The sequence below is a fragment of the Triturus cristatus genome, chromosome 8, assembly GCF_964204655.1.
Source record: "Triturus cristatus chromosome 8, aTriCri1.1, whole genome shotgun sequence".
NCBI classification, from domain to species: domain Eukaryota; kingdom Metazoa; phylum Chordata; class Amphibia; order Caudata; family Salamandridae; genus Triturus; species Triturus cristatus.
This window is the reverse complement of record NC_140591.1, coordinates 59,105,458-59,118,821: the sequence shown is the minus strand read 5'-3', so window position 1 is coordinate 59,118,821 and position 13,364 is coordinate 59,105,458. Positions and strand designations below refer to the sequence as shown.

General features: G+C 53.5%; 1 protein-coding gene across 1 annotated transcript in view; it reads left to right on the top strand.

Moving 5' to 3' along the window:
• The first annotated feature begins 350 nt into the window (after positions 1–350).
• IGSF3 (immunoglobulin superfamily member 3) overlaps positions 351–13,364 on the top strand; it is a 314,733-nt gene continuing 301,719 nt past the window's right edge. Inside the window, exons 1-3 of the mRNA XM_085620979.1 lie at positions 351–1,284; positions 1,334–1,355; positions 9,751–10,278. Coding sequence (XP_085477105.1) covers positions 10,233–10,278 — 46 coding nt within the window. The 5' untranslated portion in view covers positions 351–1,284; positions 1,334–1,355; positions 9,751–10,232. The remainder of the gene's footprint in view (positions 1,285–1,333; positions 1,356–9,750; positions 10,279–13,364) is intronic.

The following is a 13,364-nucleotide window of genomic DNA, read 5'->3' as shown; positions in this document are numbered from 1 at the left end:
CAATACCTTCGGGTCGAGTTCACGCTAAATAAATCGGCAAAAAAAACTGTGAAGGGATAGCGGGTGACGGTGAAGGGATACGAGACAGGCCTGGGAAAGCGATGTTTTGCACCCTGAGAGTGTCCGGAGCCGGGAGCGCTGTGAAGCGGTGGAGGAGAAGATGACGGGATGACAGACTCGGCTGGGAGGAAGATGCCCATTGTAAGGGTGGAGGAGGCGGGCGGGTCCCGAGACAAGAGAAGCCCAAGAAGGGGAGGGGTGGATCCCAGAGGAGGAGAGGCAGGTAGGGCCAGCCCACAGAGGAGGAGGCAGCGGAGGCTGGACCAGCCCAGAGGGGCGGAGGGAACTCGCCCAGAGGAGGGAGAGGGGGAGGGACTAGCCCGCCCCGGAGCGGAGGGATCGGCGCTCCCAGCTTCCCTGACGCTCGTGGTAAACCTGCCCGGCCGCCGCAGCTCCAGGAGATCGCAGAGTCCCAGCCTGGATACCCGGAGCCTGCAGCGGTGCTCGGCGCTGCCCTCCCCGCGCCGTGTGCCGGACACAGGAACAGCGCTTATACTGTCCAGGTGGAGGTGGTCTCTCCCCGCTGCCCATCAGAAAGCGCCTTCCCTCCGGGACCCTTGTTTCCTTTCTACCGTCCCGTAACGCCTGACCCCAGTGGAGGACCGGAGGAGCCTCGACTGACTCCCGGAGGAGCCTCGACTGACTCCCGGAGGAGCCTAGACTGACCCTCTGACGAGCGGAAAGGCATCGACTGACTCCCCTAAAGGACTGGGGGAGACTGACCCTTGGAGGACCGGTGGAGCCTCGACTGACTCCTGGAGGCCGGAGGGGACTGACCCCTGGACGACCGGAGGAGCCTCGACTGGCCCTCTGACGAGCGCTGGGGCATCGACTGAGCCCTGGACCAGCGGAGGGGCATGGACTGACTCCTGGGAGGCTAGAAGAGGAACTGCCTGGTCCTGGGCAGAGCCAGGGGCACCGCTTGGACCTGGGACAGCCGCCTGACCCCTGGAAGAATCGAAGGGCACCCTCTGACCCCTGGGAAGGGGGCACTTCCGGGCACCTGGGGGAGCCGCCTGGACCCCGAGAGAGCCCACAAGATTCACCGGCCCCCTGCGAGGACCTTCTGACCCCGAGAGAGTTCCTTGCCCCGGAGAGAGCCGCTTGACCTCCTCCGGACCCTTGGAGGGCTGGGAAAGTATACCTGAACCCCTGGGAGAGCCAAGTGACCAGTGTGTGAGGGTAGAGGCCGCCGCCGTACCCTAGGAGAGCCAAGGGACCAGTGTGAGAGGCTAAAGGTCGCCACCGGACCCCTAGGAGAGCCAAGGGCCAGCCCGGGCCCTTTCCGGGCGCAGGTAAACAGAGGACGGGATGGGACCGTTGACATGGGCTGGGCCCCCTCCTGTGTGCTTGTCATTTGCGCCTCGTGCCCGCTTCTGTGCGTCCAGAAACACTGTAGCGCGTAGAGACTGTTTACTCTGTACACCGAGCTATAAACATGTAATAGGATAGCCGTTCCGTCACCTAAACATTGCACCCCGAACACTTGATTATTCTGACGATTGCTAAGTGTGCTGTACAGCGTTTTCACGCGAGACACTTGGGATAGACTAACCCCATACAGTACCCCCCCCCCCTACAATTTAAAAGCAATTTCAGTTTTTCCTCCCCCAGCTGGGTGAAAGGTGGAGTCCGTGCTTATGAGTGCACACAGTCCAGCAGCCGGTACCAAACCCACTGCTCTAGCGTGCTGATCACATCAGCGTATCTCTCACAAATGGTGGGTGCCCTGCCTTGTCCGGGGAGGGGGCAGGCATGGGGGGGAGGGTGGGGGGGCAGGGAGAGAGGGTTCTGTTTTAGAAGGGGGAGGCATGGGTTAGTGTCCGGTTTAGGAGGCTGAAGGAGTGACCCCGCTTGGGTCGGAATGAAGGACCCCCTCGATACTGTGGGTTCGGGCCAAGAGGGGGGTCATTTTATGAGGGAGGGGGGGGGTGATTCTGAGGTTATGTCTTGGTGTCGTCAGACCTCACTGAGGTCACAGATGGACTTGCGGGTTCTTGAAGTCCCCACGAGCGTTGGTGTAATCACGACCGGTGAGGTTGGGGGGGGGGGGGGGGCAGAAGCCACACAGGGTTGTGTGGTTTTAGAACTAAAGTAAATTAGAAGAAGGAATACTGCATGTCTCGACAGTCCGCCGCCACACACGTGGAAAACATGCTAACAGTAGGCATGGACCGGAGTCTTAAAATACATATCCCGACAGCCCTTGGGACCTTAGCGATTATTATGACGTACACCATAGCATCACTTTGTTGGGCCCTCGAGGGCCTCCGGGGTCAGAGAGCGCGGGTCCCGGCAGTCCATCCTCAAACCCTGTATTCTTGGAAAGCGTATCCAGACGGTAGGCGTGTATAGGGGTCTTACTGTTCATATCCCGACAGCCCATGGGCATCTATAGGGGTCTCACTATACATATCCCTACAGTCCACTGGCATTTTATAGAGGTCTTACTGTTCATATCCTGACAGCCCATTGAACATATAGGAGTCTTACTGTACATATCTTTACAGCCCACTGCATGTATAGGGGTTTTACTGTTCATATCCCGACAGTCCATTGGCATCTATAGGGGTCTTATTGTACATATCCTGACAGTTCATTGTACATATAGGGGTCTTACTGTACATATCCCGACAGCCCGTTCGCATCTATAGGGGTCTTACTGTACATATCCCTACAGTCCACTGGCATATTATAGAGGTCTTACTGTTCATATCCTGACAGATCATTGCATATATAGGGGTCTTACTGTGTATACCCCTACAGTCCATTGGCATCTACAGGGGTCTGACTGTACATATCCCTACAGTCCACTGGCATCTATATGGGTCTGACTGTACACATCCAGACAGCCAATTGACATCTATAGGGGTCTTACTGTACATATCCCAACAGCCCACTGGCATCTATAGGGGTCCTACTGTACATACCACGACAGCCCACTGGCATCTATAGGTGTCAGACTGTACATACCTTGACGACAGACCACTGGCATCTATAGGGACCTTACTGTACATACCACGACAACCCACTTGCATCTATAGAGGTCTTATTGTACATATCCCGACAGCCCACTGGCATCTAGAGGGGTCTTGCTGTTCATATCCTGACAGCCCATTGCATATATAGGGGTCTTACTGTGTATACCCCTACAGTCCATTGGCATCTACAGGGGTCTGACTGTACATATCCAGACAGCCTGTTGACATCTATAGGGGTCTTACTGTACATATCCTGACAGCCCATTGGCATCTAAAGGGGTCTTACTGTGCATATCCCTACACTCCACTGGCATCTATAGGGGTCTTACTGTTCATATCCTGACAGCCCATTGGCATCTAAAGGGGTCTTACTGTACATATCCCTACACTCCACTGGCATCTATAGGGGTCTTACTGTTCATATCCTGGCAGCCCATTGTACATATAGGGGTCTTACTGTACATATCCAGACAGCCCATTGCACATATTGAGGTCTTACTGTACATATCCCAACAGCCCACTGGCATCTGTAGGGGTCTTACTGTACATATCCCTACAGTCCACTGGGATATTATAGAGGTCTTACTGTTCCTATCCTGACAGCCCATTGTACATATAGAGATCTTTAATGTTCATACCCTGACTGCCCATTGCACATATAGGGAGGGGTCTTACTGCACAAATCTCGACATCCCACTGGCATGTTATTGAGGTCTTGCTGTTCCTATCCCGACAGCCCATTGCACATATAGGGGTCTTACTGTAGATATCCCGACAGCCCAGGGCATCTATAGGGTCTTAATATACATATCCCGACAGACCATTGCGCATGTAGGGATCTTATTGTACATATCTGGATTCCTGACAGACCACTGGCATCTATAGGGGTCCTACTGTACATACCAAGACAGCCCACTGGCATCTATAGGGGTCCTACTGTACATACCACGACAGCCCACTGGCATCTATAGAGGTCAGACTGTACATACCCTGACGACAGCCCACTGGCATCTATAGGGACCTTACTGTACATACCACGACAACCCACTAGCATCTATAGAGGTCTTATTGTACATATCTCGATAGCCCACTGACATCTAGAGGGGACTTACTGTTCATATCCTGGGAGTGCATAATATCCTGACAGCCGGATCTGTACTCTGATCTGGGAGTGCATATCCCGACAGCCTGATCTGCACTCTGATCTGGGAGTGCATATCCTGACAGCCTGATCTGTACTGTGATCTGGGAGTGCATATCATGACAGCCTGATCTGTACTCTGATCTGGGAGTGCATATCCCGACAGCCTGTCACTGTACTCTGGCCTTAAAGTGCATATCCGGACAGCCTAATCTGTACTCTGATCTGGGAGTGCATTTCCCAACAGCTTGTCACTGTACTCTGGCCTGGGAGTGCATATCCTGACAGTCGGTCGCTGTACTCTGGCCTGGGAGTGCATATCCCAACAGCTTGTCACTGTACTCTGGCCTGGGAGTGCATATCCTGACATCCTGTCACTGTACTCTGGCCTGGGAGTGCATATCCTGACAGTTGGTCGCTGTACTCTGGCCTGGGAGTGCATATCCTGACATCCTGTCACTGTACTCTGGCCTGGGAGTGCATATTCTGACAGTCGGTTGCTGTACTCTGGCCTGGGAGTGCGTATCCCAACAGCCTGTCGCTGTACTCTGGCCTTAAAGTGCATATCCCGACAGCCTAATCTGTACTCTGATCTAGGAGTGCATATCACAACAGCCTGTCACTGTCCTCTGGCCTGGGAGTGCGTATCCCAACAGCCTGTCGCTGTACTCTGGCCTTAAAGTGCATATCCCGACAGCCTGATCTGTACTCTGATCTGGGAGTGCATATCCCGACAGCCTGTCACTGTACTCTGATCTGGGAGTGCATATGCCGACAGCTTGTCACTGTACTCTGGCCTGGGAGTGCATATCCTGACATCCTGTCACTGTACTCTGGCCTGGGAGTGCATATCCTAACAGTCGGTCGCTGTACCCTGGCCTGGGAGTGCATATCCTGACAGTCGGTCGCTGTACCCTGGCCTGGGAGTGCATATCCTGACAGTCGGTCGCTGTACCCTGGCCTGGGAGTGCATATCCTGACAGTCGGTCGCTGTACCCTGGCCTGGGAGTGCATATCCTGACAGTCGGTCGCTGTACCCTGGCATGGGAGTGCATATCCTGACAGTCGGTCGCTGTACTCTGGCCTCGGATTGCGTATCCCGACAGCCTGTTGCTGTCCTCTCGCATAGGAGTGCGTATCCCGACAGCTTGAGCTGTACTGTGACCTGGGAGGGCATATCCCGACAGCTTGATCTGTACTCTAGCCTGGGAGTGCATATCCCGACATACTGCACGTGCTGCGAGTCTGTTGTTACTCCGGGGACCGTGATGCAATGCATATCTCGCTGATTCCTCTTGAGGGACTCTTCGGAGGTTTACTCACCCCGGCGGCGCCTCCCGTCTGCCTTCACCTCCAGGCTTTGTTCTCGGTCCTTTGTTCTGGGTCTTTGAAGCCTCTGTTTTCTCTGCCACTGTCTGGTGCCCAGGGTGCCAACCGCTGCCCGCTCCACAGGGATTTGCTTAAATTCTCGGGGTAGGGGCAGGTGCTTTGGAACAATGCCACATGGAAATTCAAAATATTCAACATGTCCTACGACTAACGGCAAATACTGTGCCGCTATCGTCTTAGCTATCGCGATAGTTTAACACACGGCGATAGAAAGGGCATCTTTGTGCCCGAGGAACGTGGACATAATTCAGCAGTTCCATCTAACATTTTATTTACCAATGAATAAAAAGGTCTTTTGTCGACGGACCTAGGTTACTTTTTATCATCGCCGTCCTTTCTCTCTTCCAGAAAAAAATAGTTTGTGTGAAGCATGTACGGCGTTTGCCCTGCAGAGATAAAAAGTCCACTTAGTATAACTGACGGGCCTCGGTTATTCCTCTTACCTTTAGAAACCCCTTCATTTTTACAGACATCTTGCAGTAAAAGTATGACAAAGTCGCCGCAAAATTCAAAAAAGTGCATTTCATTAACACGTAGGTGCGTTTGCCCGCAGTACGTTGAATCATATATCAGTGCATTGAAAAGTATGTGTTTTGAAGGGAAAAGTTCAACCCCACCCCACAACAATGCCAATAGTGACCTACGAGGCAAGTCAGTCGTCAGTGTGCATTCTTTGGGTGTCCTGGGTTCTTGTTACACATGAACATCATTGTAGTGTATTAAATCAAACCCAGCAGAAGGTTTTGTACAGCGCGCATCCTCAAGTCATGTATGTCCAGGACCTCTTGTATGTGATAATGAAAACATGACAGAAGGTTAGGTAAAACAATTGCCCAGGATCACACAGTTTGGTTAATCCCATGTTTTCTGGTCTCATATTGTGCAGTTTGGCTGCTAGATGTGTGTGAGCTCTGCTTCCCTTACATGCACTTGCTGCCAACCCTACCCCTTACTGTCACCCTGCATGCATCTAGGCGGCCCTGCGACACATCACAGATCAAACTTTATGGGAAAATGTTTGCGGGTACACATGGCCTAGGCCATCGCTCTGAGCGGCCTGCGTTGGGAGTGACCAGTGGTCTGCTTCTCCCATGCTGGCCCACAAGGCCTAGGCCATCGCTCTGGGCGGCTTGCATTGGGAGTGACCAGTGGTCTGCTGCTCCCACGCTGGCCCGCATGGCCTAGGCCATCGCTCTGAGCGGCCTGCGTTGGGAGTGACCAGTGGTCTGCTGCTCCCACGCTGGCCCGCATGGCCTAGGCCATCGCTCTGGGCAGCCTGCAATGGGAATGACCAGTGGTCTGCTGCTCCCACGCTGGCCCGCATGGCCTAGGCCATCGCTCTGAGCGGCCTGCGTTGGGAGTGACCAGTGGTCTGCTGCTCCCACGGTGGCCTGCATGGCCTAGGCCATCGCTCTGGGCAGCCTGCAGTGGGAGTGACCAGTGGTCTGCTGCTCCAACGCTGGCCTGCATGGCCTAGGCCATCACTCTGGGCAGGCTGTGGTGGGAATGACCAGTGGTCTGCTGGCCCGCATGGCCTAGGTCATCGCTCTGGGTGGCCTGCAGTGGGAGTGACCAGTGGTCTGCTGCTCCCACGCTGGCCTGCATGGCCTAGGCCATTGCTCTGGGCGGCCTGTAGTGGGAATGACCAGTGGTCTGCGGCTCCCACGCTGGCACGCACGGCCTAGGCCGTTGCTCTGAGCGGCCTGCGGTGGAAGTGACTAGGTCTGCTGCGCCCACGCTGGCCTGCGTGGGCTAGGCCATCGTTCTGGGCGGCCTGTAGTGGGAATGACCAGTGGTCTGATGGCCTGCATGGCCTAGGCCTTTGCTCTGGGTGGCCTGCCGTGGGAGTGACCAGTGGTTTGCGGCTCCCACGCTGGCCCGCATGGCCTTGGTCATCGCTCTGAGCAGAAGTGACCAGTGCTGTGATGCATACTGGTAGCAAGGCAGTGTGAGATGTTCCCACTGAGGGCAGTGCGGGCGCTGGGAGGCTGTGTGACAGTCCTGCAATGGTGAGCAGTGTCAGAAGCTCGCAATAAGTGGGCAGGGTGCGCAGCTGGTACAGGCCAGCAACTGTGTACATTTGGCATTGTGGTCTGTGTGTGGAGTTAGCGGGCAGTGCGAGGGGCCTGCACACATGGCCTTGTGAGGAGCTGGCAATGATTGGTCCGTGTGTAAGGTTGGCACTGATAGGCAGTGTGACTGTAAAGATGAGGAGACCCCGGCTACTGGTCAGAAGGTCCTCTAGGCAGGGAAATACATACTGTGAAAGTCCTGTGGCAGCTTCAGACTGCATTCAAAACATCAACAACATTACAAAGAGAGAAGCAAACACTCTTAACCCCTTCCCCGCTCATGACGGAGCCACGCCGTCATGAGCCACGGGTGCCGTGTGCTCAAGACGGAGTGGTTCCGTCATGCTGCGGCTGTTGGCCGCCGCTCCGCCCACGCGGCGCTAATTCCCCGCCTGTGCGGGCGATTAGCGCAGTGGGCGGAGTCATGACGGAACCACTCCGTCATGAGCACAGCTCAACCGTGACTCATGACGGAGTGGCTCCGTCATGAGCACAGCGCCACCGCGCTGCCCCCAAACCCCCCCCCAGCGCTGCGGCGGAATTCCTGCCGCAGCCAAGGGGTTAAATAGAAAAGTACAAAAATATTCTTTTATTTTATTATTATTATTGATGAAATGGATAAAGTTCATAATCAAAAATAAACCACATACATGCCACATCCATCCGTCTACTCATACAACCTATAAACTCCAATACTTAATATGTTCACAATAACAAACGTTTAGAACAGAGTTATACTGGACATAATTGTATACATAAAGTTTTTACAATATTGGTTGTTGTCTCAGTATTATACAAAGAACTGAATGTTCTAATTGGGATTCAAAGAACAAAAAACAACAGAACATTATGTCTGTGTCGTGAAGCGATTACAGTTCTCGGGTGGTTTCATGTCATCATCTACGCGCGTTTCGGCAAACACATGCCTTCTTCAGGAAAGCCACCTCTGTGTAGGTTCTCTGTAAATATAAACATTTCAACTGTATAAGGTGTCGCTACTCTCCGTTACGGGCTATTGGCCAAAGGCCTACAATTTTAAAATTCTTATGACAAAATAACTTTTCATTAAGTTAAGCAAAACCAAATAGAAACCAATCACCGAAAAAAGGGTGTGAAGAATATAAAAAAGATGTGTGACTCTAAAACCCTTAGAATGCAATTTGACACTACCTGTAGACGGATGAATGTGGCATGTAAGTGGTTTAGTTTTGATTATGAACTTTATCCATTTCATCAATAATAACAAAAAAATCTAAATTAAAGAATATTTTTGTACTTTTCTATTTGAGTGTTAGCTTCTCTCTTTGTAATGTTGTTGTTGATGTTTTTGATTTTGAATACAGTCTGAAGTTGCCCTAAAAATTTCACAGTACTGATGGGCAGTGTGTACATTTGGCATCATGGCCAGTGGGTGGAGTTAGCTCTAGCGGGCAGTGGGCGGGGTCTGCACAAGTAGCCCTGTGAGGTGCAGCCAATGATAGGGCAGTTTGTTCAGTTGGCAATGTTGGGCAGCGTGTGTATTTGGCACTGGTGGGCAGTGTGTACATTTGCCTTTGTGGTCAGTGTCTGGAGTTGTCTCTAGCGGGCAGTGCGAGGGACCTGCGCAAATGGCCCTTTGAGGAGCTGGCGATGATTGGGCTGTTTGTTCAGTTGCCACTGTTGGGCAGCGTGTGTATTTGGCAATGGTCGGCAGTGTGAGCGGTTGGCACTGGTGGGCAGTGTGTATATTTGGCTTCGTGGGCAGTGCGAGGGACCTGCACAAGTGGCACTTTGAGGAGCTGGTGAATGGGCTGTTTGCACGGTTGGCACTGGTGGGCATTGTGTACAATTGGTACTGTTGGGCAGCAAGTGTACTTGGTACCGGTGGACAGTGTATACATGTGGCACCGTGGTCTGCGGGTGGAGTTAGTGGGCAGTGCGAGGGACATGCACAAGTGGCTCTTTGAGGAGCAGGCGATGATTGGGCAGTTTGTGCGGTCGCCACTGGTGGGCAGCATGCGTATTTGGCATTGGTGGGCAGTGTGTCAAAGACTTGTGACCCTGATGCGATTGGATTCACAGCAAACCCTGGGAGATGCCCTCACCCTTGTTGTTCTGTTTCTTCCAGGTGCACGGATCCGCGGTTCGTTGTGCGGTGCCACCGTGGGAGAGGCCAGCGCCGGCAGTGACTGTGTGACCCCTGTCCCTTGAGCCCGTGGTCCAGTGGGCTCACTGCCCTCGGGCAGGGACCGAACGTTGCCCTTGCAGTCTCTGGTGATTGACAGGAACCGGGAGTGCCTGGAAGGGGCTGGCGTTCTCCAGGAGGCAGACGTCGCTTTCCTGGGCACCCTTGCCCCCGCAGCTGGCACGGGCACCTGGACATGCCTTTCTTCCTCCGGAGGCCGGAGGCCATGGCCGCGCGGCGTGAGTTGTACCTGTATGTGTGATATCAGAGCTTTCAAACCCCTGGATTGACCCCTGAAGGACGCCTGGGACCCCCGCTCTGGCTGGATCTGTGGATGCATAGACTGGATCGTGCCAGCATCACGTGTGGCTGGGCGTAGGCAGCGCCCAGGGGGGCAGAGAGAACGACTTGGCAGGAGCAGAGCCATGGGCCACCCTGTGCCACAGCTGCTGGTCCTGCTTCTTCTGATGGGTAAGTGACTGCTGCTCCTGCTATTGGTGGGCTCCTGGGGGGGCGGGGTCCTAGTGACAGCTGGAGGTTATTGGAGAACACACATGTGCGTGGGAGAGTGTTGATACCCTTCTGGGCTTTATCTGGGGGTCTTGGCTAAGAGGGCATAATTGGGGTACATTGCTGGACAGTGCGCTTTCACTATGGACATTGTAAGGGTGTTTGTGCACAGGTAGGGGGAATTTATGAACAAATGTTGTGTTTATTGTAAATGTCGGCATATCTCCCACTGCTTCCGGTTTCCCCCGGAAGTAAACCACAAGGAAACCTCTCTGCATTCTTAAGGGCCTCCTTTGACTATTTTCTATCCAAGAAACAACATATCACTACTTCCGGGGCTCTCTGGAACATATATCACTACTTCCGGGGCTTCTTAGATCCTGCGCCCCCTGTTACTTGAAGTCGCCGCCCCTACTGGTCCCCTTGGAGGGTCCTCGTCTATTTAAAGGTCTGGGCAAGGACCGTAGCCCCTTGAATGGGACTGAACCAGTCGGGGGTCCGGCCCCTCTTCAAGGGTGAGGTCGGGGAGCAGGACTTTTTACGCGGGGTATAGTGGGGTTCCAGACCAGTGGCGCCCTAGGCTCTTGCGTGGGCGTGCGTTCTGAGGTCCGGGCCTTTCATGGAAGGATTGGTGGTTGGTGGGGGTTGTGCCTCTCCTTGATGGAGACATGATTTTTGCCTTTTGGACAGGGTGTGGTTGGGAATCAGCCCCATTTGTTTATGGTGTGGTCATGCCTTCTGAATGTGGTTAGTGGCTCCGATCTCTCCTTGAAGCCAGGGTGTCCAGCGTAAGTCACTCTACTTGGGCGCTCCTAAAACCACAATCAGCGGACTGCGGGTATACCCCGGCATCGATCCGCCGACGCGCCCTGAGCTCTCTTCATTGGCTCCCAGTGGCTGAGAGGATCAAATTTAAATCACTTTGTATCGCCCACAGGGCGCTCCTTGGCGAAGGGCCTTTGATGCCCGCTCATTGTTATCCTCCTAGAGAACTTTGCATCCTCCAATGCATGTTTGTCCAAAGTACCTATGGCCGGAAGGGCCAATACGGAGGGCGGACCTTTGCATACAATGCGGCTAAATGGTGGAATAGCCTCCCCCGCTCTCTGCCAAAAAGGAACTTCCTTTCCGGAAACTATTAATGACTTGGCTCTTTCATAATAGGTCCAATCAAATCTCCTTCATGAGCCGTCGCCGCACTGTCCACGCTGAGATGCCTACGGGTAGCTACGCGCTTTATAAGTGCTTTATAGAATCGAAGCGCTCATTGAGAGCCGGACCTGTCTGCAAAATCACTGTATAAATCAGTGCAATTTTAATTCATTTTATTGGCATTTTTTTTGTTTGTGCAAATCACCAACATTGGCACGGATCCCCCCCACCTGTGCTGCCCCCTTGCTATTTTAGCTGGGGGCTGGTTTTTAGTCTAAAATCTACTAAAGGGGAGTTTTGGGGGGGCAGTCCTTCCGGGGGGAGGTGGCAGCATCGGATTGGTAACGCGAGCACTCGGGCAATGCCCGAGGGCCGGTATCCGAATTCCAGCCGTGGGCTGTTTTTTGAGTAGCCAAGTGGGGGATTTGGGCGGTTTCTGCGTCGTCGATGCTGCCAGCGACCCAGTGGGTGCCTGAGTGGCCTTCCTGGAGGCAGATGGGCTTCCATTACCACACTTTTATCAAGAGTGGGACGGGTATGCCCAGATGTGGGTCCCGGGCTCAGTGTGCGCCACTGGAGTCAAGCTATCCTGGCTGATGAGGGCTGAAACCCCGAAACCGGTCCTAGGATGCTTGTTTCCAGTCCAGGGAGGACCTGGCCTGGCAGTTAGGGCTGGACTGTTCCCATGAGGCACAGGGTCAAGACTGATTTGCACATGGCTGGGTTCTAACTGGAATGGCATGGTGAGCAAAAAAACGATGGATTTAGGCCCAGATGTCTGTACTGGGGTGAATGTATGACATTGTTCTGCATTCTGTCCATCAATTGTTCTTTTTACCCTTTTATCAAGGGCAGGGGTGTCACTCCATTTCTCTCGCTGGGCCGGCCCATTAATATATAAATGTGCATATTGAGCGGGGACAGGGGGCCTGAGCAAACGTGGCCTCACTTGTTTTTCAGGTGTGTTTCACCAGTGTAAACTGATTTGTGCATTTTTTTTTAAAACTCCCCTCCCCCCCCCCCTTTTTTTTTTAAATAAAATTTCACCGATGCAGTGTTTTGCGGAAAGGCAATATGCACATGTGGGCCACTTTTTTTAGCGTGCCCGGGGCGATTTTTAATCCCAATCCAACCCTGGGAGGCGGTCCTGAGTTCCCGCCTCTCATTGCTAGCGCTATTCTACTTCCTGGTTCATAGATTAAGCGGCTCTTGTCCTGTCCATATACGCTGATATCCGTTCCTGGCCCTGGCTTCAGGTTCCTGGTCCATGACCTTTCATTAGGTTATGGGTCCTGACCCCAGATGACATCCGGGTTCTAACCTCGTGCTTAAGTCCCTGGCGCCTGAAACTTAGGGCATGGGAAGGGGTGCTGGCCCTGGAGGGTGGCCACGGGTCCTAATCACATATTTAGGTTCCTGGGCTTTTATTGCGGTCTTTTCGGTGGGTTCCCGATCCTGACCTTGTTTCTGACCTAGCCTGGCTGCTTCTCTCCTTAGAGAGCTGTGACGGTTCCGACTCCGCGCTTAGATGCCTCACCTTTCCTTTAGGGCAGGTTATGGGCCCTGACCCCAAAGAATGGCCTTGGTTTCCATCCCCGGCTTAGGGCGTGTCCACGGGTGTTCACCTCTTGAGGGGCTAACATTTCATGATAAAATAGGATAACTTTTGGCAATCTTAATTCTAGCTCCTTGTGCTGGCCTAGAGAGCTCCCTTGACTGGCCAGGTCGAGCCCTCCCGGAGACAGACGATGTCCGGAGTGGGGGATGGGTGGGGGCTCAGCGGTAAAGCGCTCCGCGGTAAAGCGCTCCAGGGGTGAGAGTCCTTTTAATAACATTGAGGTTGTCCGGACAGGTCGAGGGTGGGAATGAACTAGCCGTCTTTTCCGGCGCTGCAC